The sequence below is a fragment of the Pteropus medius genome, unplaced genomic scaffold (assembly GCF_902729225.1).
Source record: "Pteropus medius unplaced genomic scaffold, Ma_sr-lr_union100, whole genome shotgun sequence".
Taxonomy (NCBI): Eukaryota; Metazoa; Chordata; class Mammalia; order Chiroptera; family Pteropodidae; genus Pteropus; species Pteropus medius.
Genome location: NW_024355206.1, coordinates 5874930 through 5899982, shown reverse-complemented (window position 1 = coordinate 5899982; position 25053 = coordinate 5874930). Strand labels below are relative to the sequence as shown.

At 44.6% G+C, this 25053-nt stretch overlaps 1 protein-coding gene and 1 long non-coding RNA gene across 16 annotated transcripts in view; both read left to right on the top strand.

Annotated features, from left to right (window-relative positions):
• The window catches only part of ZFAND6 (zinc finger AN1-type containing 6), a 42580-nt gene extending 18437 nt beyond the window's left edge, over positions 1-24143 (top strand). For 3 of the 15 annotated variants that reach the window (XM_039858394.1, XM_039858395.1, XM_039858392.1), the window contains exons 2-7: positions 10574-10697; positions 16338-16508; positions 17699-17876; positions 18758-18858; positions 21145-21258; positions 23187-24143. In XM_039858394.1, coding sequence (XP_039714328.1) covers positions 16355-16508; positions 17699-17876; positions 18758-18858; positions 21145-21258; positions 23187-23359 — 720 coding nt within the window. In that variant the 5' untranslated portion in view covers positions 10574-10697; positions 16338-16354 and the 3' untranslated portion in view covers positions 23360-24143. Of the gene's footprint in view, positions 1-2103; positions 2265-10573; positions 10698-16337; positions 16509-17698; positions 17877-18757; positions 18859-21144; positions 21259-23186 lie in introns of all 15 variants that reach the window. The other 12 variants (XM_039858391.1, XM_039858393.1, XM_039858390.1 and 9 more) reach the window with 7 other exon arrangements.
• Positions 1017-24143, top strand: LOC120599365 (uncharacterized). Its single transcript, XR_005651877.1, has 3 exons — positions 1017-1028; positions 11374-11379; positions 23987-24143. It is a non-coding gene; the product is annotated as an uncharacterized LOC120599365 (long non-coding RNA).
• Positions 24144-25053: the final 910 nt, after the last annotated feature.

Sequence of the window (25053 nt, the reverse complement as noted above, 5' to 3'; positions counted from 1 at the left end):
ACTCCTTTGTCCTATTTTGTTTTTTCCAGCTTTATTGAGGTAAATTTGCATACGATAAAATTTGCTAATTTTAAGTGTGCACGTTTAGTTATGACAGGCGACTGATTAGTCACCAGCACAGTCATGGTATGGAGCGTTTCCATCCCCCCAGAAAGCTTCCTTGTGTCCCTTTGGAGTTAACCTCCAACTGTTCTCAGCCGGGGCCTTGAACCCCTTTCTGCCCTAGTTGCTTTTTGTTTCATTTCCTATAAATCTAGTCACACGGTACGTGGACTTTTGTATCTGTCTGTATCTGTCTTCTTGCATTTAGCGTAACAGTTTTGAGGTTCACCCAGATTGTTAAGTTCATTTTTTTTTTTTCTGAATAGTGTTTCATTGTGTGGCTGTTTTACCGTTTGATGGATATTTGGATCGTTTCTAGTTCTTGGTCGTTATAAATAAGGCCACTGAGCACGTTGCTGTACAAGTCTTTGTGTGGACACGTGTGTCAGTACCTGGGAGTGGGGCCTTTGCTCTGGTTTAAATGTAAGGCTTGGCGTCTTTAGGTAGAGAAAACAGAAAAATATATAGTAACCCGAAAAGTTAAAATTTATTGTAGGAAAAGTCGAATCGCCTGCGATTATTCTCTTATTCTTCATACTTCTTTTTTAATCTTCCCTGAAAAAAGCTAATTACCTTTTCCCTTAACTACAACCTCTTCAAAATGGTATTCATTATTTAAAACTAGTATTTACAGGAATATGCTAAATTTGGCAACCTTTCCTGTCCCCTAACCCCTAGTATATACACTTACACTTACACTAAGTTTTACTATTTTGGAGCCCTTTTTTCATGACTTTCTATATATCACCTCCTTTTTCCACAGACTCGGGATCTACATAGTACAGTTTGAGCTCAGGGAAATACAGAAGCAACTACAGATAAAGGTTTATGATTTTTAATCTCATGTATTAGGGGTTTGTTGGAAATTCAGCTGCAGACCGTGTTGGTCTGACCTGGGGTTTCATGAGGCCTGTGACGTGAGCTCTGTCTGCTGACTCACGTGGATATGCTACGCTCTCCTTGGCAGTATGGGTTAGAGTTGATTTAGAGGCAAGGAGCACCCGAAAACACACTCCCTGCCCTCCCAAATACATTGCATGTGTATACACACAAATGTCCATATACACGCCCCGTATTTCTTAAATTAGGGATTCGTAGGTTTAAAATTGGCTTAAATTTTAGGCCGGAGTCGGTCACGTATATGTACAGTATAAGTAGATTTTAAGAAACATTTGAGTTATTTTGAGTGAGCCCTAAAGCTTTTAGTCATCTGGTAGGACATAGCAAATACATCATTTTGTAGGACATAGCAAATATGCAATAAATAGTTCAGCATTACATAATACTTTAAAAATCGGTGAGATTCGAGTGTTCGGGTGCTATTTCTCATGGTGTTTTGAAACCACGTTTCTAATATAAATAATCAGCTTACTGTGTTTGTGGAATCCTAAAGTTTTTCCTAAAATTGACTGTAGAAATTGCGGCCAGTATTGTACACGTGGAGGGGAAAGTAGTTATCTGGGTGCTTGGGAAATTGTGACTGAATGCAGTTTTATTTTTCAGACAAGCCTTCTATCACTTGATTAACCTGTAGTAATGATGGTGCTAAAGAAATTTGAATCTGGGAAGAACGTGCTATAAACCTTCCTCGTAGGCGTCAGAAATATGAGAGGCCCAAGACTCCCATCTTCCCCAGTCAGCAGCGTCCCGAAGGGTATTCTTTGGGCACCGAAGTCGCTCCTTTGACTGTGAAAGTTCCTCTTGAGTTGGTGGCTGTTTATGCTAAATAAATAAGCTAAAGTTTTAGAAAAATACCTAGTTTGCTTACTTTGCGTGCACACGTTTTATAAAAATTAATCCTTGCTCATGTCATAGTGACATATTGTTATAGTGTACGGTGGTGTCAGATACCGAATGAAATGTTTCGATTTCCTCATTGTACCTCAACAGCCCTTCTGTATAGCTATAGTGGCGAAAGCACTCCTTAAAATTTTAGACAATTAAAATGTGCATAGTCAATTTTAACTGTCTCAACTCTGTTTCGTGTTAACTGTGTTACAGGAATGAATCTGAAGTCTGCTGCAGTAAAACTCTGAAGGCTTTAAAATGTTTTCTTGCATAAAACTCAAACTTTAAGTAGCTGCTTATGAGGATAGGGAAGGCAGGAAGCTAATGTCTGTCTCAAGATACAGGACAGCTGTTTGCTCATCCACCTCAACTGTGTGAGTAGACTTAAGCCTGTAACCTAAGTACTTGGGCATAGTGCTTTACAATTTTAATCTAAGGCGCTCGAAGATCCCTTCATTCAGCATGAGGAGACATTTTTTAGCATCTCTTTTTTCCTGGTGGGTAGGATAGTGAAACTGGAGGGGGGGCGGGTGGTAGATTATTACTTATAAAGTGTTTTTAAGACTAACACTTGATAACTAAATATCGTTAGTGCCCTTGCATCTTTTTTTCAGAATTGTGTTAAGGGATGGAATCCCGTTACTAATGTTATTATTGTGAAGCAAAAGATGATAATTCTTTAGATTGCTGTGTATTTTGGGGTTGATTTCAGCCTTTGAAATTAATAGTTAGACAAACAACCATGAAAATATTTTGGGGAATATGATGTTAGGTATTAATGTAGAAAATCGCTGTTGGAAATCATTTGAATTACAATTAATTTTTAAAATAGCTCTGTTTAATCAGCGCATATACTTCAAAATAAAGGCACTCTCGTTCCCTACATTCAGTTGGAAAACTTTTAAACTTGCCAACTTTGTTTTTCAAAAGTGCTTTGATAATGTAAGAACCTGTTGAAGAAGAAAAGTTCTCCTTTTCCTTTTTCTTACTAAAAGCTGTCACCCTAAGAATCATTTGGCGGGGATGTCTAATTGTTGTGTACTTTTCCTGTTCGTTTTCGTTTTTTTCCTCATAGATTCAGGAGCGAGGCCCTTAATCGAATGTTTTCCCCCCTTAGAGGAACGCATGGTCGTACGCGTGAGGTGATTAAAATAACAGACGTCGCCGTGGTCAGGACGGTGAGCGTGAGGGTGAAGACGCGAACCTCCGAGCGTTGAGGGAGGCGTGGAGTGGGAGGAGTGCCGTTCGCACCGAGGCGCATCTGCTTTCTCTTTCACGTCATAAGTGTGTGGGTTGAAAATCAAAATCGAGCGTCTTTAGAATTGGTGGATGAGAAGACGTTTAGAAAACGCGGGCATTCTGGTGAGACCGGAGGCGCCGGGCACAGGCGAGGCACGCGGGGCCGCCTCCCGCGGCGGCGGCACCTGCAGGTGTCGGTTCGCCCAGTCCGTTTCCTCTCCGGACTGGTCGGCAGATGCACAGCACCGCGTGAGTGTCCAGGGATCACCTAGTTCCTAACCTTTCAGGAGCTCTAAAGAAGAAATATTATGATCTCCCCGTTTAACGATGACAAGACTCACTTCAGTGGAGTCTTACGGTCTGTCACGCGAGGTTCAGCGCTGCAGTTACGGTCGTTTGGCACGTCACGTGTGGAGCCGCGGTCACTGGCACTGCCGTTGGTTCACAGTGCTCCGGCACAATAGCCTCTCTTTAAATTAGGGTCGGGAATCGGATCTGGAACATTCGAATAAACTGCAGTTTTTAAGATGAGATTGGGCAGAAAGGACACACAAGAGGAAGTCCTCTTGATCGGGGATCGGGTGATGCTGAACTGGTCCCCGTTTCACCATCGCCTTTTCTCCCTCTGAGATGATTCTTCGTGTCTGTGTCCGTCTTCTGCCGGGCAGGCGGGGGACAGTGCCGAGCAGGTAACTGGCTTTGCCGCGCTGAGAAGCCCACATGACACTCTCGCTTCTCTCCGCCCGCGCCCTGCCCCGTACCTCAGCACGGAGGCTGCAGGCTGCACCTTGGCCTGGCAGCCTTTGCCGCTGTGTTATGCAGGCGGCAGTCCGAGGCCATGTAACATGGTCAAGTACAGGCTGTAGAGTCAGCCATGTGATGTTGTTATTAAGTTTGTCTCCTCTTTGGGCGGAGAGATACTAACGTCATCTTCTAAATCCTCCAAGGGATAGATCGTAAGGCTTTGGGAGAAAGAGTCTGGAAACCACAAGGTCGGGTCTCCCGGTTAGGAACCGTGGGAGACACCCACCCCGCAGCGGGGAGACGGGGGGACCCTCACGCTCCTGCCTCCTGTTCTCACTAGCCACGTGCGGCCTGGGTGTCGGGCAGGGCCGTTCCAGACGGTCGGGTTGGACCTAGGTAGTATGTTGGCCTCGGATGTGACACTGACAACACACAGCTCTCTGGAGCGCGAGGAGGAGAAGCAGCAGAGGTAATTCTTCAAGACTCCTGCCGAGGGTCAGGTGTATCTTCTCCGGGTTTCGGTGAAGTGTTTTTTAGGCGATTTACAGAAGTCGTTGTAATGTTATTTTAAGTGAAGGCATGGATGGGTGACTGAAGCAGAGCTGCCAGTGCGGGATTCTGTCCGAACGCGCTGCTTCTTGGATTGAGGTGAGCCGTGTTCTCCACTTTGACGCTGGCGGAGTGCTTTCTAGTCTAGAAGCTCCTTGGAAAGACAGATTGTGTGGGTGGTGCCTTCCTCCGAAGTCCTCCGGGAAGGACTGGGTGTCGGGTTTTCTTTAAGAGAGCCCTCCGCTTGGGGTGGTCCTGCTCGAGGCTCAAAGAGTGTGGGTTTCCACGCCGATAGTCAGGCCCTCTTGCTGTGCGTTTAGAAGGGCTACCTTCTAACATCATGTGGCAGGTGTTCAAGAGGATACCAGGAAGCAGAAACACAGTTTTATCTTCCAGAAGAACTCACTGTTTACTGGAGTCTAATCCTGAACCAGCACACATGGGAACAGACATCCGTTCTCACTAAAGAAAGAAAAGGGGCGATATTAAAGATTTATGGAAAATCTTATGGAATCGTAAGAAGTCTCGGTATCCTGCTGTGCGTCTGGAGCTCCACCGCCTCCCCACCCCGATCGATTCAGTGGTCAGGTGTCCACCCAGGTCCGATGAGCTTGTCTGGAAGGACAAGCCCCAGTGTTAGCAGGGCAGTGAGAGCTGAGAGCTGTAGGCAGCACAGGTTATATTAAAAGGGAACGTTAGCGAGGAGGCAGTGATTGGCGTGCCTAACCTCAGTCTCTTTAACCAATTAAAAAGTGGGGAAGGGGTGATAATATTACCCCTCTCATGTAGATATGGCGAGATAATTCGTATAAAGCACCTAGCACAAGGCCTAGTCCATAATAACAAGAGCTAACATTTTCAGCGAGTGCTTACCAATACGTGTATAGGATGTAATGTTCCGATTTGATTTTTTTAATTGGGGGAAAAGTTTTGGAGAACATGAGATGAAATGATGACCTGTGGGTAGTTGCTCGGGGCATCTTCATTCAGAGGTGGAGGTGCTGCCTCGCGGGGCTGGCGGCCTGGTACCCTCTCGGGTGTTCGCGATAGTTCATCAGCCCCATCCCGGGGTGGCTTCTGGAGAGCATCGTGACCTAACAGTGGGTTCTCCATAGTTGTTTTAGCCGTTCGAACCCCTTCGTTCAAATGAAATCTTGCACAGAAACTTGATATGTAAAAAAATACTGCCGTTCTGCTTGAAGCAGATGTTTTTGACCCAACCTACCATTTCAGTTTTCTCTCCATCCCTGCCCTCTGCCTCAGCAATCACTGACAGAGCCCACAGTTATGAGAAATAAACTTAACGAAGGATTGCCTAAATGACAAGCATGCACGAGAAGTCCATGCATGCCCTTAGATGCGTTAAGATTTTATTTTTGCTCTGGCTCCTCAGAGCTGCCTGGTAACTGAAGTTGGCCGTGATACGTATCAAAAGATGGTGCCAATAAACAACCCTGGAAACTTGCGTTCTGCTTCACAGACGCTGCTGGCCATGTCACATTGTGTTCTACTTATAAACCGTAGGGGAAGAGCTCCTGTGTTGTCTGAGTCAAGATTAATTGTACTTCTGGTAACTGATTATTTTTCTCTGGAACACTGTACCTCCTAACTAGTCATCCTTCTTTGCCTTTGCGTTAGCGGCTAGGAGGAATAGAGTCCAGTGAATGGCTTCTAATCAGCAAATCCTCCCTTGTGGTTGATTATTGACAATATGCCTGACCTCTCATTTTTTTCTCTCCTTTTAACTTGGATTGACCATTTTTGCTTAACGTCTGACATCATACAGCATGCATTTTCAAAGTCACCCTGAGTCCTTAGAACAACACGAGGTACATGAAAAATGGCAGCGAAGCATTTAGCAAACGCTCGTTAAACCCTCCTTCCCATTCTGAGGTGGGATCTGCCCACAGCCTTCAAGTTTAAGTTCAGACGGCTTAGCAAGGATACAGAGCCTTCCCGGGGTGGCCCTACTCCGTTCTCAGGGTCAGTTGCCACCGTCCTGTATTCTAGGCACATAGGATTCTCTCCCCTGATGAGACCACGTACTTGCTTTTATCCTTCCCTCACGATTATAAATAACAAGTATAAGCACTTATTAAATTTCGTTGGCAGTTATCCAGAATAATCAGTGCATCCTTTTAGAAACTTGGGAGGAGGATGTTAGAAACCATCTCCTCACACTCTGATCAAGAAAGCCGTACCATCTGGGACGGAACTGAGGTGTATGCAGAGATCTCACAGGCCATTGCTGTGTGGCAAGGCGGCCTTTCGTGAATTCGCCCTTGTGAGCTAGCTGGGTGGATGGGAGGCTTGGGTTTATGACTGCAGCTCCTGTGCGATACCTGATGCTTTGCGTGGCTCCCTCTCATGGTGAACGGCAGGTGTCTGACCTAGAAAAGCCACCTGAGCTTCTTATTGCTGTTTATGGGGTTTGGAGTGTTTTTACCATCACTGTCTCATTTGATCTTCCCCAAATCCTTTGAAGTAGAAAAGACAGGTATCACTCCTGTCTTCATTTGACGATCATGAGGCTGACCGCTGATCTAAGTGGTCGGCGGCAGAATCAGAACCAACTCTAAGTCAGTTCTTTGACCTTTTCGCTGTGCCGTACTACCCATCGAGTTGTCCCTGTGTTTCTAACAGTCGTTTCGAAGTGACGTATAGCCGTGCCTCCTTGCGCAATGTTTGTTATCCCTCTCCTCAAGGTATTCAGTTTTAGCTAAAAGAGAAAAATCAGTTTCTAGAATATCTTGCAATAATCATTTGGGGCATCTTTTTTTTAATACCCCTATGAAGGGAGAGTTCCAAAAAACTGTATTTTTGGTGCTTCTTAGCATTTTATGTTTTCGTGGCCGCTGTGGATTTGGTTACAATTCTGGACTTAGATGTGATGTCTGTGTGGGTGCATGAAAATCACACATTACTGTTCCCGTTGTTACATTGAGTCTAGAGCGCGGAACCGGGTGTCGTGAACTTGTCTTTCACAGTGCCTCGTAGAGCAGTAGGCACAACAGTGAGTATATTCAGGCACCTTGAACAGAGAGCTGTGGCGAAGCAGACGTGCAGACACATAATTTTGCTCTATTTTTCCTGCTAGTATTCTAACTGAAATAGTTTCGAAATCATCCGGCATGCACTTGAGTGCTCCCTACGTTTCTGGCGTTGATCTAGAACAGAGGTTGGCAGACCGCGGCCCACTGGCCACATCCTTTTGGACACCTCTGTTTGTAAATAAAAGTTTTATTGGAACACAGTGATGCCCCTTCATTTACGTAATGCCTGTGGCCATTTCTCACCCCCAAAGTTGAGTCGAGCAGTTGCGACAGGTGCTGCATGGCACACAAAGCCAAGGTCACTCACCGTTGGACCCTTGAGAGAAAGGGCCCGTAATCTAGAGCAACTGAATAACTGTTCTCTGCATTTAATGTGGGTTTCCTCTCACATTACTCTCCCTACAGACAGTGTCGTTCATTCACTGTTCATTTTTCAATTCACATCGAAGGACGAGGCTGATTATTGTAAGTAGCTGTCAGTTCAGTTTTTTTCCTCTGAATTGTGTGTATCGTGTTCCCTTAGCAGGCCTTTCCCGGAAGTGGGACACTGACCAGGAGCTGTGTGTCCAGATCTGTCCGCAGGTGGACTTCAGGGTTGGGTAACGTGGCCAGGAAGCAAGAACGAGGAGGCGGGTGCCGTGAGTGCCAGCGCAGTGTCATCAGCACCAAGATTTAATCAAGTTCGCAGTGTTTCGTTTCGTCAAGAATGTTCGCAAGCGAAGGTGGCTGTTTTGATCGTGGCGGCGAGCGTGGTGACGCAGACTGGGGTGGCTGACTCACGGGTGGCCGCTGCTGCCTTGATTCGCGCCCCGGCTCCGCTGTCCTGCCCTCCGCTGCCAGTCCACACCGGGGACAGGCGAACGCGTTCTTGTTTGCAGGGAAATGGTTTGGCCTCCTGGACCTCAAAAACGGTCTCAGGGCTCCCCGGGGTCCACAGGGAGACTTCGGGGACCACTGGTTTAGAGCATGGACTCCAGCCGGATTGCCTTGCTCGATCGACTCTCAGCTCCGTCACTTAATAAATGTGTGGCCTCGAGCAATTGACTTAACCTCTCTGTGCCTCAGTTTCCTCATCTGTGAAGTGAGGATGCCGATGCTACCTATTTCACAGGATTGTTATGGGGTTTAAAGGAGTTGGTATTTGCAAAGTGCTCAGAACAGAGCTTGGTACATAAAGCGCTATATAAATGTTGTTCAGTAGAACTAAACAGTAAGGCCAGGATTCTGTACAAAAAGCGCGTTACGGAGAACGACCTGTGGCTTGGAGGAAGTCAGGGAGAGACTCGTCTGCGAGCGCCGGAGGCCGGTGGGAGACTTGCCCTGGGAGAGGCGGTCCTGGGGCTCGGGCAGCGCGGCGGGATGTCGAGGGTCAGAGAGGAGGGCGTGAAGGAGGGTGGTGTGCCGTACCTCGCACGTGTAGGTCTTAGTCTGCGTTAGCCTTTTGGGGAAGAAAAGTGAACGGAAGTCCACGGATGTGGAAACCAATGGGAAAATCTGGGTTTTTCCCACCTTTGCAAAAGATATTGGGTCGCTTTGTACAGGTAGGTAATAACCGACTCGTTCTTAAGGCACGCGCTATGGGACCTGGGTCAGCTTGAGACCGTGAAGTTGACTGCAACTTAGTTTTACTTACACAATCACTGTGTTGGGTGTGGTTAATTAGGCAGATGGTTAGCTGAAGCCCTCTGAGTGGATGACCTGGCAGAGATCCCCGGTGGCTTAGAGCACGAGGCCGAGCCCTCGTTCGGCGCACGGGCTCCGTACCCGCGTGTGGCGGCCCCTGCCGCGGGCCCCGGTCTCGTCACACAGCACGTTCGGTCTCTCTTCAAAGAGCCTCTTGCGGTGTCCAGTCTCGAGATGAATCCATGGCTGCTACTGGTTGTGTGCTGGCAGGAGGCAGGGCCGCTTCCTCCGTGCAGTCGACAAATGGCGAAGGCTTCCCCGTGCCAAGCTTGTTTCTAAGCATCACTAACAAAACGGACAAAATCCCTGCCGTTAGAGGTCGCATTTCAGCAGAGGGGGCCAGACAACACGAGCGTAGTTTAGCAGTGAAGTAAGGTTGACATGGTGAGGAAGGAAACACACCGGGGAGACACAGACTGTGTGTCAGGACGACAGCTACCTGCCAGGCTCAGTTACTGAATGATTTCGTCATTTTAGGACACTGCATTTAGTCTCGAGTGGAAGAGGTGGGTTTGCGCCAACAGCATCACTGCCATTTTCCTCCTTGGAGCTACAGCTCCGCACAGAGACCATGCCCAGGATAGAGGCTGGGGTGAAGGGGGCCTTTGCTCATCCTTCCCCCACACTGGGTAATGAACACGCACTTGACGGAAACAGATGAGACCTAGCGGGAGCAAATAATACTTAAAATTTCCTCTCAGCCGTGGCTCACAGAATCCCGCGGCCAGCAGCACCGCGCCTGCCCCCCTGCGTCGTCTGCGGCGAGGCTTAAAGTCCTGTCCTTATTTCATCCAGAGGTTGGCAGACTTTGGGCTCATCTCCTGTTTTTGTTTAGCCCGCGAGCTGAGAATGGTTTGGGGGGAAATCAGAAGAGTAGCATTGCGCGAGGTGAAAGGTCTGTGCGCTGAGATCTCAGCGGGCGTGAGTCTAGTTCCGTTGGACGCAGCCACACTCGTGTGTTCACCCGCCGTCTGCAGCTACCTTTGCACCAGCGCGTCGGAGGTGAGTGTGAGTGGTCGGAGCAGAGACGGTATGGCTCGTGAAGCCTGAGATACTTACTGTGTGCCCATTTCTGGAAAAGTTCGCCAACCCCTGATTTAAACAGAAGGCAGCAGATGAGGGCTATCGCAGGTGGCATGCTGGTCAGAGGTTTTCCTAAAACTTGTCTTCTTTCGCTGCGAACAACGCAGTGGCCTGTTTCTCTGAGGTTTATCATACCAGGCAGTGAAAACCTTTCTTAGAGCAGTAATGGGAAAGCGAGGTTTATGTTTACTAGAATTAACCTTGGGGTCTTACCTTTCTGTGACCTAGAACATTGGAAGAAATGAATTAATTTTTGCTGGGGAACATGCGTAGTATGCCCAGACGTGTTGTTTCCATGTTAGCCAGACGCTTCACACCTTTTTGTCTTCCAGCCCGAGCAGCAGCAGGACAGACAGCCTGACATAGGGACCTGGGGACTGCTACCCAGAGAGGACCACAAAACACCCTCAGTGCCGTAGGCACCTAAGCCAGAAAGCACCCTATGCTTTTATCAGCGTGAGTAGCATTTGTCCCAGGTGTTTTATAGCAAGCCATACTTTTCTCTCTGTTTGCTTTATGAACTTGCATTTTTTGGTCATCTCTGCAAAGATTCTCGCCCCCAGAACATAGTATATTATTGCCCACGTGATAGCCAATCGAGCCCGGTGCTCAGAACTCTGGGAAATGACTGTATGCTCCCAGGAAATACTGATCTTGGCACCTGTGCCAGGAGGAGCGCTCCACTTTTTGAAATTCTCATTAAAAGGAAATGATCACAGGATGCACCATAAATTCTGCTTTGCTCTTTTCCTGGATCTCCGTTTGATACAGTTGCAAAGAAGAGCAGCCAGTTCCAGGGGAGGTGGAGCAGGCAGGGGGCAGGCAGGGGTGAGGGGAGGCGAGGGCAGGGGCGAGGGCACGGGTGAGGAGAGGCGAGGGGAAAGGCTGTCTCACCTCGAGCCCTCAGCGCTGCATCAGAGTTCAGTGTGCATGCCTATGAAACTCAGCATGTTAGGTATATTTTTCTTCTCCTGGAATTAATTGTAAAGATCCCAGATTGAAAAGGTCATAGGTGCCCACCTAGGAATTAAACTGTTGCTTATAAGATTTGTCAGGTTCCCGGAAGGGAAGGTGGGTGCGGGCTGTATACGGGTAGATCCTAGCTCAGGGGTTTTCATTCTGGGAACACGAGTCCGCTGTTGTCTGGTCTCGCCGTTTTTCAGGAGAAGCTAGAAATCTGGAATTTCTATGTGACATTCCCCAATTTTCGAATGCTGACCACTAATCTAAAAAAATGAGTATATGCCGGCCGATGAAACATGGCCGTGGTCACATTTTACCTGTTTACTAGTTCACAACTTCTGTGGACGAACTCGTTCTTCTAAATTATGTTTCCTCTGTGTTTCAGGAGGAGGGAGAAAAATGATGAAAGGAACTGTATGTGTGTGTTTTCTAACTGGCTGGTCATTCTTGCCACGATGTGAAACATTTTTTATCAGTCTGTTTTCTCCCCTTCTCAGTGGAAAATAACCATTCTTTTTGCCTGACATGGATACTTGTAACAATCATGAAATCTGTTTATTCAAGGAAATATTACGGGGGATTCATATTAGGCATAAAGGGGATTTAAAGAAGAAGCTCACAGTTTTCCTAAGAAATTACTTCTGTCCCCCAAAGGGTGGTACAGACAGCTTCCTTAGGCTCTCAGAGCAGAGAAGGATGGAGGTGGGCAGAAATGCTCTCGGGAGGAATAGCATTGAAGCTGGTTCTGAAATATGTGAGATCATTGTAGGTCGAGGGCAGACGGGACAGAATTTACTAGGGAGGGAGCCCCGTGAGCTCCTTAGAAGCTCGTTCCCAGCAGCGAGCACGACCGGTTTCAGACGGACGGGAGCAGAGGACTCTGCTTCCAGGGAGTACAGAGTGAGGGCGCTGACCGAGTTTCCGCTGTGCGCCAGGCACTACTGAGATGCTCCCTGCGTGCAGCAGCTCGTCTCGTCTGGTTAGATGACGGTGCGAGCACCTCTTCGGGAGGTGAGGCTCAGAGCAGCTTAGTGCTGCGTCCAAGCTCTTACACGTGATAAAAAAACAAAAAAAGAGCAAAGCAGAAATTCAAACCGATGCCCATCTGGCCCGAAGCCCATTCTCTTTTCGCACACATGCTTTCTGGGGAAATCGGGTTGGGTGGGGCGCATTATGCCGGGGCAGGTGCTCCTTTCTGGGGCAATTGCATAGCAGCTAAAACGGAAGCGGTGTGATGAGAACCGGGTGCTTTAGGAGAACGTACATCAGTGGATTGGGAAGAGGGACCGTGAAACAAAGAAAAAGCTGCTAAAATAACGCAGGCGTGAAGCGAGGAGACGCGGAACTGGAGTGGGAAAGGAGGGGAGTGAGCGCTACTGGAACTCGGTGGCCCGACCGGGAACGAAGCGGAGGGCGATCGCTTGACGCGTGTTTGCGGTTATCACGGAGTCTGCGTTGCATTCGTTCATCGCTGTTCTTTTGTCAGAATTTTAATAATCGGTAATGAAATTTATTTGCAGCCTTAAAATATTCGATCTGGAATTTTTTATGCTATTGAGAATTTCTCGGGTAAAACGACTTAAAGGAAAACCAACTTTTTCAAGAGCTTGCTTAAGCTAATTAAAGCAGCATAATAGCTTAAGGTTGAATAATGGGTGAAATTTTAAATTATCTTTACATGAAAAGGGTAAGAATTCATGAATACTCACAGAGTTCTAGGATTGATAGGGATAGGATGGACTTTAAGAGTCATTAGGTTTGCTTTTTAGATAAAGAAAAAGACCTAGCTGCTTATCACTAGGTACGTGACCTTGGGCAACTTATTAAGTCTCTGAATATCAGTTTCCTCATTTTAAAAATGGGGCTATCAGTAGCACCAGTAGCCGAGGGCTCCGGAGAGCATTAAATGAGGTAATATAAGTAAAACAATGAAAACAGTTCCTGGCCCTTAGTAAGCTCTGAATAACGCTTATGTATTTGCTATCCCAGGGGGTAAAGAGGATTGTGGTTTTGATTATGAATGTTATTAAGAGTCAGAAATCACATTTTCTGATTTCTCTGTAATGCATAGACTTTAAAAGAAAATTATACCATGCGAATCAGTTTTTCTATTTATGTCTGGTAACTGCCTTCTTTACCTCCTTGGATTTGTAGCTTTCTATTCCCACAGTACAGCAATTAAAGAATTATTCTGCCTTTTTGTTCTCTTCCCTCCACCTTCCCTTTCTGAAAGCCAGACTGATGGGCCCGCACATTGTTTTACGTACTGCACAGGTTCAGTGGAAGGGAGGCGCCACTTCCGTTTCTCCTCAGCTGCCCCGGCTACGCCTCTGCACGTCCACGTAAACCAAGGTCCCCTTTTTCATTCTGGGTCTTTTTCTGAATCCTCATGGAAAGGTACATTTTGTGGCCTAAAGATAAATGAATAAGATGTATTCTTCCCCCCGCCCCCAAGTACCCTGTGGAATCCTTCGTGGTTTTTATCTGCCAGGATAATAGATTTTTATGAGAAAGCCCCTCGCTTTAAAAACCATTGATAATCTGCTGCTGTGCCGGGCAGTTTGGCTTTGGGAAATTGCCAACGTTACATGTTTTTGAGTTTTAATCTTACTGTTCAAAAGCAGGTGTAATGATATGTAGCAACATGGTGGTCATGTCGTACTTTTAATCTGTGACTATTTACTTGAGTTTCTGTAGAAGTATTTGTCTTCCGTGGGTGCGTGTGACTGCCAGCCATGTGCTAAAAGGTTTATCAGCACCAGCGCGGAAGCTTCCTTAAATCCTTCTATCATTTTCGTGTCATTAAGAAACGGGATAGAATCGGTGGTTTGGAAGTGTTTTCCAATCTTTTTTTCCTGTTGCCTCCCTAAGGAGCCTTTTTAAACAGTTTTTTCCTAATTGGACTCCCACCCCTGTAAAAATTAAATGTCACAGATATACTGTATATATATTTGTGTATTATATGTACATCTGTGTTTTATAAATAACGGGTAAGGTTTTTTTGGCACTCCCTTTCCCCAAAGAATCGCTGCTCCCTTGAGGTGATACTGCCTGCTTTGAGAATGCACGGTTTACAGCAGTGGATTCTCAGAAGTTTTAAGTTTCAGGACATTTTTATAACTCAAACAGCTGCCTGAGCGCTTTTTTCAGTCACACTTCTGTACACAGTAGAAATGCTTTATGCGTACTTCCCAATCTGTCACACAGAAATACTTACGAGACTGTGTTCAGAGGCAAGATTCAATGCGGTTCCCTTAACTGAGAGCGTGGGGGTAAAGAACCCCACTGGTATTATACTTGGGCGCCACTGTCTGGATTCGGCTCCTCGATGAGGCTCCAGGTGTTGTACCCACCATTGCTTTTCCACACGTCAACACGGTGAAAAGGGCACGAAGATAGCTCTGGCCTCCCCGCGGCCCACACTTGGAGAACCGCTGGTTCAGAGCATGGACTTTGGAGCCAGACTGACTGCCTGTGTTGACATGACTCCCAGCGCCATCAGTTATAAGCTGCGTGCACAGCCGTGAGCAATTAACTTGACACCAAAACCAGACAAACGTACCATCTCTCAGGAACATAGGTCCAAAAAATGAGCCGAATGCTTGTCATTAGCTTTTGTCTCATTGTCGGTACTTTTTTTATGTGCATATTTATAGAACTGCAGGAGGAGAGGATCTAAAGTAGCATACATATGGCAGAGCAGCAAAGACTGGACTCTGAGATGACTTGCCATCATGGAGTAAGGAAGTTGCCAAAATCTCGAATTGTATTCCTATGCTAAAGGTCTAAACATTCTCTACAGTTTTAAGATGTTTCTTTTTAAAGGCGAATGATAAACTTGCCGCTCGCTTCGTTGTGTAAGCCAGTCGAGTGCACTATTGCATTTGGTTCTGAAACCTGCGTTAGGTCTCCTCCACAACAGTCTTTCCCGATAGTTCGGGTATAGGCAAATGTGTAAACGGCATCACGAATGCTTTCCTTCGTTGTTCCTCGACTCAGGGAAAGTTCAGTGGCAGAACGTTGCCCTCCTCCGTTGGCCTCGTCCTTCAAGATCCTTGAATGTAGACGGGTCCTAAATGCACATACACCCTCATTCCATTCGGGAGGTTTTTTAATAAGAGCCTGTTATTACCTTCTGTCATGTTATTCGTGCCAGAGAGCCCCTCGCTTCATGCGGGCAGCGGCACGTGGGATTCTGCCATCTGCTCTAACTGATTAGCGCCTTCCTGGGGTTCCCAAACAGTGCCTCTGTCCTGATAGTTTTTATATTTTAAATACTTTTTGAAAAGAGTTTCATTCCCAATTAGGCAAGTAGTTTCTTCACTTAAGAGGATTTTCGAAGTGCAGAAAAGATACAGACAGATCAGAAAAAGAATCACCATCAGCCTCACCATCGTCGATAGCTTCTTTCCTGCCCTTTGTGCTGATTTATAGATGCTCTTTTTGTCTTAATTAGCAACATATTCTAGATGCATTTCATATTGTGCCTGTTCTTTTTTCTGATTATACCCTAGTTATTCTCTTGAAGACTCCTATGGGAGAATGACTGGTTCAGAGGGCAATCTTTTACAGGGCTCTTAAGGTGAATTGCTAAATTGCTGTCTAAAAAGATGGAGCCCATTCTCATTTCAACAGCATTCTGCCCGTTCCTCCCTACCTTTACCGGCACTGATGTTACGTTAAATGCCCTTTAAACAGAATGAATTACACAAGTTAAAAGATGAACTTTGAGCAAAAGTTTAAATGTTTAGAACTTAGTAGTATAACATATAGCAAAACTTATCATGTATATTTCTCATTACCAGGAGTCCTAACTGAACTAGACTTCCAGGGCTTTCCTTACCTCCCTCTTGGTGTGGAGTCTGCTGAACAGATTACCTTTTCTAAGAGTTCTGGATACGTTCTGGGCTGGTACAGACCTGCATTGTAGAGCGGGTGGGAGGTGAAAGTTCTGTCTGTATCCTTTTGGTCTGTTTTTTCTCCCTCCACCCTCGCCCTAGGTCATGAGACAGCTGCGTAGAGTGGTTTGGAGGGGAGTACCTGTGGGTTTTCTCTGTTCTGTGAAGTAAGTTTGGATGATATACAATTGCAGCGTGTGTCTGAGTCTTTTTGCTAATTCTGTGTAAATTTCAGGTGTGCAACGGACGAACATGGCTCAAGAAACTAATCACAGCCAAGTGCCTATGCTTTGTTCCACTGGCTGCGGATTCTATGGAAACCCTCGTACGAATGGCATGTGTTCAGTATGCTACAAAGAGCATCTTCAAAGACAGAATAGTAGTAATGGTAGAATAAGCCCGCCTGGTAAGTAGCTCTGCTGAAACACCGCAGCTTTCATAATGGAGATACGCTTGGGTAGCACAGTGTCCCCAATACCTTTTTCTGCTCTCACATTGTATTTATAGTGTTACATTCATATCATTAAAATTTCTCACTACGTATTGTGATTGTCAAAGGAAGGGAAACAGGAATAAGGGTATTAAAAATAGCTGCTGTAAACCCATTCCATAGTCTTCCCTGCTGTGCTACAGACCTCTATTATCTTATTAAAGTAGAAGCATACTTCAAGTACATACTGCTCTCTCGGAAGGTAAGGTGTGGGAGTGGAGGGCTCCAAGGGGACCTCGGTTCCTTGATCTTGGATGACTTCTGAAGTCAAGATAGTTGGAGACGGCCGCAGTGGGGCTTGGGCACGCAACGCAGTAGGCCGTGGGGGAGGCCTCGCTCCCACGGGAAGGGGAGGTGTAGCGGTTGCACTCAGAGCAAGGGGTTTTTTATGCCTTTCTCTGTCAAGAGTTCTCCTGGAATTGAGGTGGGCTTTCGCTTCGCTGGCTGTGTAAGAAGCATCGTGAGGATTCTGAGCGTCAGCCTTGCCAAAGTAAAGTGTTACTGTACTGGTATTCCTCCAGGATGGTTCTCTGTGGGTCAGCGCCTAAGTGTCTAGGTGTTTCTGGTTCTCGAAAGTGCAGGCTGTCACTAAGTTCATTTAAAATTTTTTATGGTGTCTTTCCTGTCATTGCTTCTTGTTCAAGCCAAAATCTAGAACCATTTAATCAAAACTTCTCCAAATTTTCTTAAGGCTAAGATCAAATCATTCTAAGTCGTTGATTTTAAAATTAAATCCTCGTTTGAACGCCTGCCATATGAAGAACAAAGGAAAATAATAAAACCTAGTGTGCTGAGCGCAGATTTTAATTCTGAACCTGTTTGCCGTACTACTGAATTATCTTTTATTTTAAATATCTCATTTGTGCACTAGTATTTGGAAGATGTTTGTGAGCTGAAGAGTTTGGTGATATTCAGTCCTGAGAAATAGGAGTTTACTTTATTAACATATACATTTCGTATATGGTTTCCTTCGTGGTTAACGTGTTTTCATTTGAAAACTATAGGATCGAAAAAATGTTACTAACAGTAATTAACCAGCATATTCTCTAGTAAAACAAAGTTTATATTTACCGTATTTTGTGGAAAGTTGACCTTGCGTTTTTTAGATAAGGTGTCGGACTGCCCAGAGTACAGAGTCACTAATGTGAAACGTGGTCCTGTTACAGCGACTGCTGTCAGTAGTCTGTCTGAGTCTTTACCTGTTCAGTGCACAGACGGCGGTGTCCCAGGTGTCCCAGCAGCTCAGTCAGCGGGAGACTCCACATCTTCATCTCTGCAGCCGAGGTGAGACGCGGTCTCGGAACTGGGGTCGGAACGCTAGCGCAAAATAAAACCCGGGTTCCGTATTTGATCAGTCCTATTGTGGAAAACTGTAGAATCGCTTTAGGATAACTGACTTAAAATTGTATTTGTCTCCTTATTACCGATGAGTTAGAAAAGGCTTTTTAGCATTTTTACATTGAGGTGGGGGTCGGGGGGTTGTCTTTTAAATCTCAGCGTTCCTTTTTGAACGGCTTTTCCTTTATTCTTCCTCCTAATATATCCCGACCCAGCCTTGAAGTCCCTTTGAAGCATGTTAAGTTCTAACTGTAGTCTTATTATGCAGGTATTAGTGTTTTGCATTAAAAAATCGTCTCGTCGCGGGTTCTTTGTTTCGCACCGTGATGCGGTGCCTACATTTACTTGTAGTGCATTTTTCCTTGTTAACTTTGAAGTCACATCATTTAGAAGCCTGAAAATACGGAAATAGATTTTTCGTTTTGATTCCGCCGATAGGAGTAAACACTGAGTTTCTAGTCCCCGGTTTGTCGTCCAGCCCGGGACAGATGTTCCGTGACGCCATGCGCCCGGTACGGCTTTGCGTCAGCTTTCCTTACGCCCGTCTGCCGTGCTGGTTTTCACTGATGGAGCTCACACACACAGGACACGCAGTACTGCCGTATTTCCAAAGCAGTCAACTTCTGGTCCAAACCGGTCTCTAGTTTTAAAGCTCTTTGGTCGTGTTTAAGTTATAAAACGTATCTGTTTTAAGTTTTTAAGATATAAAACGTTCATTCTTGTCTCAATGATGTACTTAGATATGTTGAGCTCTTATTATTATCACTTTCGTCGTTATTCATGCACAGAGATGGTCTCTTAAAATCTAAATATTTTTGCTTTTTTAGCCCTGTATCAAATCAGTCACTTTTATCAGAATCTGTAGCATCTTCCCAAGTGGACAGTACATCTGTGGACAAAGCAATACCTGAAACAGAAGACCTGCAAGGTTTGCATACGCACTCGCTCATTTTGTCATTTATTTGTCATTTGAGTGTTATAAGTCAGGCACTGTCCTGGGTGCATATATTTTAAAAATTACCTGCCTAAAATACACATTTTTAGATTTATTTTCTTTGTGAGCAGAATATTTCAGATCCTCAAGCATTTCATTGACTGAAATGTCGAGAACCATTTCCGTTTCCCACTTACATATAATTATGTCATCAGCATAAACATAGAAAGTTCAAAATTCATTTAGTTTGAGAAATAAATTTAAATGAGTGTGTAGTGGAGTTATACCATTATCTTTTGCTATTTTGGCCAGTTTATTCTCAATCCTGTTTCCTCTCCAAGCAAACTGGGACTGCGGGTTTGGGAGGAGTGTTTTGACTCAGTTTGTCTAAGAGACTACGTTACTTGACTGGCAGGCACTGCCCTTTGCCCATCTGTGATTTACGGCACAAGTCACATTCAGTTACTCGTATTCACAGATGCCTCCCGTCCTTGCCCATGTTCTTTATGTCCCTGCCCATGTTCTTTATGTCCCCATCATGTGGATCCAGGTGATCTAGGGAGACTTGAAATGCGTGTGAGAGCTTTCCTAGCAGCAGAGATAGTAGCGAGGCATTTGTTGAACAATCTGTGTTCGGTGAGTTGTATTGTGCCAGTGTGTAGAAACAATGTGTTAATTGAAGGCGGATTTTTCTGGGAAGACAAGCCCAAGGACGAACAGTGTGTCGTTTTGCCTGTGACATGATTTAAAGGGAGAAAATGCCCTGGCCCGTGAAACCTTCCATTGCACACGATGATCACGTGGTGATGACAGAGACATCCGGCAGTCTTAGCTTAAGTTTGCTAAGGCTTAAATTTAGTTAAGCCAGCAAATTCCCTTGCTCTGACTTCATGCCCAACAAACGACTGGCATAATTTGTCTATTTGCAGATTTTGCTATAGCAAGAAAGCAATACTGTCTGGCCAACATAAGTATTGTAGTGCACCCAACATACTTTTATAAATTCATAAATATAATCAAATTATTTTTATTTTTTGGTTAAACAGAAACAAGAGATGAGGGATATTTTAAAGGCACAAATAGAAAAATTCCCAAGATTTAGTTATCCGCTGGACGTGGGAAATAAGAGCAGGGTGATGTTAAAGCTTTCAGTTTCACACTGTTGTCGTGGCGTGGTCGCTTAGGACAGGAGGCTAATGGAAGCATTGCAGCTAGACGAGACTTTAGATACAGAAAGTTGGAAGTAATCAGATTTCAAATTCAGAGAGCTCAGTTGGAGGGTGTGGGGAGATGGTCGGTATTTAAACATGCGAGCGGGGGTTCCTGGAGGAGGAGGTGCTTGAGCTCAAGCTTCAAGAGGACGACACCCCAGATGAAACGAGATGGGAGGCCCTTTTGAATTGGCTGTGAGCGGCGCGGGCAGAGGGGCCTGGCATAGTCCCGCAAGTTGGTTGAGTAGTAGATTCCCAAAGAAAAAGGAAACGTGATAAAATTGGAGAGGTAAAAAACTCAATCCGAGGCAGGTCACTGTTTGAGAGCCCATGTCATGTCTGCTAGGTCATGTTATATATAGACTGACTCCAGTGACAGCATTCAGGACGTCAGAGTAGTGAGTGATGGAGGGGATCATATTAGCTAGGATTTTGGGGGCAGTGATTTGACCTGACTCTTGATGCAGCTGGCCTTGGTTTCACTACTTAAACGCATTCTTTTATTATCTTAATTATAACGTTTTAATTAATTTATCTTATTCCTAACATTTGAAGGGTTTTGTGTGAAACATTCTGAGAATGTTAAGATTCCACTGAATCTTGATGTCAGCATTTTTTTTTCTTTGTTTTCTGAGAAATCTGTATAGTTCCGACCCCAACAATATTTAAAAGTTTGTATCTGGCCATTTTCTTACACACTCCCTGAGGATACCAAGTAGTATTTGTGTGTGTGTGTTGTGCGTGTGCACCTTTTATTAGTCAAATACGTAATTATTAGAACAATTAGAATATAGAACACTTTCTAAAGTCACTGTGACTATGTCAGTCAATGTATATACTTCTAGTTTCCTGCATGTGTGTGTGTATGTACGTACATTAACAGAAAGAGATCTCGTTAAATAAACTACTTGTAACTTAGTATGAGCATCTTTTCATACTAGTAAAATAAATTTCTCAGTTGTCCTCTGAGTAACAGATCAGTGGGGCTGGTTGGGGTACATACAACAGCTACCCAGCTAGTAAAATCTAATCAAGTAACTACATTTTACCACTTTTCTATTTTTGGCAGCTTCAGTATCAGATACGGCACAGCAGCCATCTGAAGAGCAAGGCAAGTCTCTTGAAAAACCAAAACAAAAAAAGAATCGCTGTTTCATGTGCAGGAAGAAAGTGGGACTTACTGGTAAGGGCCTGAATCATGGTTCACAATTAAGGTTGCATTTTAAAATAACGCCTGGCTACTGTTACTGGCTTTAGTTAAGACTGTTTCTGTTTCTGTGAGAACTAATACCGGATATGCTTCAGCTTCTGAATTTTCTGAAAAGAAATAAAAGTAGCTTTAATTATATACCAAAAAGTGAAATGAATAGTCTTTCTTTTAAAACTTCATTCCAGCTGATTTTCTGAGAGTGCGAGACAAGTCAGGTCAGTGTGCCAGGTGCTGTTTAAAGGCAGAGGTGGCTTCCGCCTTCAGGGAGCCAGAAATGGCAGCGAGAGAGCGTATTTCAGTGCTTGGCGGACTGGCAAGTGCTTTCTCTTTGTGAAAAGGGCTAATCTTTGATGGCTGTGAGGGTTCAGTGAGTTAGTACGTGTAAGGCCACACAATAATCGATGTATGTTGACTGCTGTAACAGAGCTGTCGGAATGTATTATTGCTGTTAAGAGAGGGAGAAAAAGTTTTCAAAATACCACTTGAGTATTTAGCAAAGGAAATGCATTAAATGTGGCCAAACAGGTTGGTTTGGGGATGATGAACTTATACGACAGGAAGGGAGTAGAGGCCTGTCGAGGGAAGTATTGTGAAGGCAGAATGTTTCAGCTGCACTTGAAGGATGACTGAGAGTTATAACTGCTGGAAACAGGCATTTCAGTCAGAAGAAAACAGCTCAGAGGAGAGCTCAGAGGAGGAGGAAGAGCAGCTCACGTCAGGGACCGTGAGTGACGGGAAGAGCGTGCGAGGCGGGTGCTGGACGCTGCGGTCGCAGAAACGGGCCAGGCCAGGCCGCGCCAGTCGTGTGGACTGCTTCGTTGGTTGGGGGGACAGTCGCAGCTATAAATAGTGACCATGTTTTGTCTGCTGTGTGCCAGACATTGTGTTGCATGCTCTGCATAAAAATTGGACTATGAGCTGGGAGAAGAGGAGATAACATTTTGAGCAAAATTATGTTTTAGGAAGTTTCCAATCTCAGAAGTTCCCAGACTGCATGACTGGGAGACTGAGACTTAGTAAGCCTCATCCTGTCCAATCTGTCAGTCTAGCGTTATTGTTGGCTTCATTTCTCGTTCATTATTATGAAGTCACAATATATTTTTGAAGTTAAAAAAAAATGTGGTGTAAAGGAAGTTAACATCATATGTCAGTGCTTGAAATATTGATTCCTATGCTCCATTTCTAATTAATTCCATCATACCATAAAATGCAAATTTGGGGAGCAGGACCAGTTTTACGTGGACTGTTCACCCTTTTCATGTCTGTCTTTAGGCTTCAACTCTAGACGTTTTCCTGAATGAGAAGCATCTATTGCATGATTTCTATATGTTAAGTTAATTTAATCCTTCCAGTAACTTATTCCAAAATTACAGATGCAGACACTGAGGCTCAGAGAGGCTGAGTCATCGGCCTGCGTTAGTAAGCAGATTCATACTTAGGCACCGACTCCGACTCTGGATCCCAGCTGTAGTCACCCAGACAGGGTGCAGTTTGCCTCTGCACTGGAGGTCAGCCAGAGAAAGCTCACGTGGATACAGTTCTGTCCGCGGGGCCATTTCGTTGTGTTCTTAGTTACATCTTAAGGTCGCCTTCTGACGGTAGGCCTGTTTTCACCTTACAGTATTCAGACTGGAGAAATGCTTCATATTTTCAATGTAGCAATTTGTTTTTGGTAGGGATTCTTTTGGTCGTGTCACAGATGAGGAAACTTGAGCTCAGAAAAGTGGTTATGACTTGCTCTGGTACTGGCCTGGTACAAGAAAGGAAGCTATCAGCTAGTGAGTTTTGAGAATGTTCTTAGTTCGCGAAACTGCTTGTTTAGATTGTTGCTCTAAATACAGGATCTGTTTAACGTTAATTTTGCTAAGGAACTTAGTATTTCGACCTTGCCTCCAACTCAGGTCTGTGTATCAATCCGCTTGCAGGGTTTGAATGCCGATGTGGAAATGTTTACTGCGGTGTACACCGTTACTCAGATGTACACAATTGCTCTTACAATTACAAAGCCGATGCTGCTGAGAAAATCAGAAAAGAAAATCCAGTAGTTGTTGGAGAAAAGATCCAGAAGATTTGAACTCCTGCTGGAATACAAAATCCTTTGACCATCTGCAAACTAAAAATTGACTTGAGGTTTTTTTCCTAGTCATTGGGAATGTAGAACATTGTATCTTGCATAGTCCTTTTAATCATGCATGTCATCAGAAGAATAGATTTTTGTTTTTGTTTTGAAAATGACTCTGAACTTTTATTTCCATTGCAGTTTCTGTGGCTGAAAAGACTTACGTAAACTTTACAAGTATTATCCTTTTAAGATCATTTTAATTTTAGTTGAGTGCAGAGGGCTTTTTTGACAAACGTGGAGAGATTTTGGAGGGCTGTGATTTTTTCCAGTATTAAACATGCATGCGTTAATCTTGCAGTTTATTTTCTCATTGTGTATGTATATATAGCTTTTCTCTGCAGCACGATTTCTCTTTTGAAAATGCCCTCTGGGGCACAACTAGTTATCAGTAACTGAATGTATTTTAATCATTATGGCTGCTTCTGTTTTTTCATTAACAAAGGTTATACATATGTTAGCATATAGTTTCTTTGCACCCACTATTTATGTCTGAATCATTCGTCAAAGGAGAGTGTGTGCTGATGAGATTCTAAGTTTGCGTGTTTTTAATTTTTTTTTTTTTTTTTTTTTTTAGGCGAGGGAAGGAAAAGCTGTATGCATTTCATTGCTGACTGCAGGTTTCTTTCAGATTACGTTCATCCGTCTGTGTGTATACAATATGAAGAATGATCTGAAGTAATTGTGCTGTATTTATGTTTATCCACCAGTCTTTGATTAAATAAAAAGGAAAACGTGACATTCCTGTGTGTCGCTTTTTCTCTGTTACTCTCCCAGGAGTTCATTTTGGCTCCCCATCCTGTGGCTTTTCACTTTGCTGATTTCGTGAGAGCGCCACTACTGTTCACCTCGTATCTGTTTGTGACTACTCTTTTGACGATAGATCGTGATCTTAACGTTCCTGTGAGTTGAAGATGTCGGCATTTCTTTAAAGCCAAGAACTCTTCTGTCACTTAGATGTCATACTTTGTAGCTCTTGTCCGATTCTCTGTCTTGCCCTCTGTCACACTGAATTAGCATCTAAGGGAAGCCTGGTTTTCGGGTAGGATCAGAGAAACCGAAAACGTAATTCAAACACGGCAGCTGCAGAACTGCGGAGTAGAAAGACCCTCAAAAGGCCACTTGTGCCGTCATTTCCAAACTTTTATCTGGCAGCCAGCCTTTCTGAACGTGAAATACTATGTAAAACAGATGAAAGCAGTATTTTACAAGACAAAGTTCTAGGTTTAAATTTCTTTACTTGCTACTCGTATGTTCTATCTTAGTATGCCACGATGGCTTTTAGCATTAAAATCTGTAAATGCAATTTATCACATCAACAGGTTAAAATAAGGGAAAATTATTTTGACTATCTCAACATATTCAGATAAAGTATTTAATAATAGAATTTAGCACCCGTTCATCACCAAACAAAAAAGATAAATGAGGACTAGAAAGTAATTTGTCTTAAGCCGATAGATTCTGTGTAACCAAACAAAAAAGCAAGCACCTTCTGAAAAGAGGAACGTCGCTGCCTTTTAAAGTCAGAATCAAAGGCCTGCCCATTACCAGTGCTTATATTCAAAACCGTGTTGTAGATCCTGGCCACAGGAGGAGGTCGAGGCAGAAAGATCTTCACTGTTTCGCTGTTATTACAGTCCAGAACATCG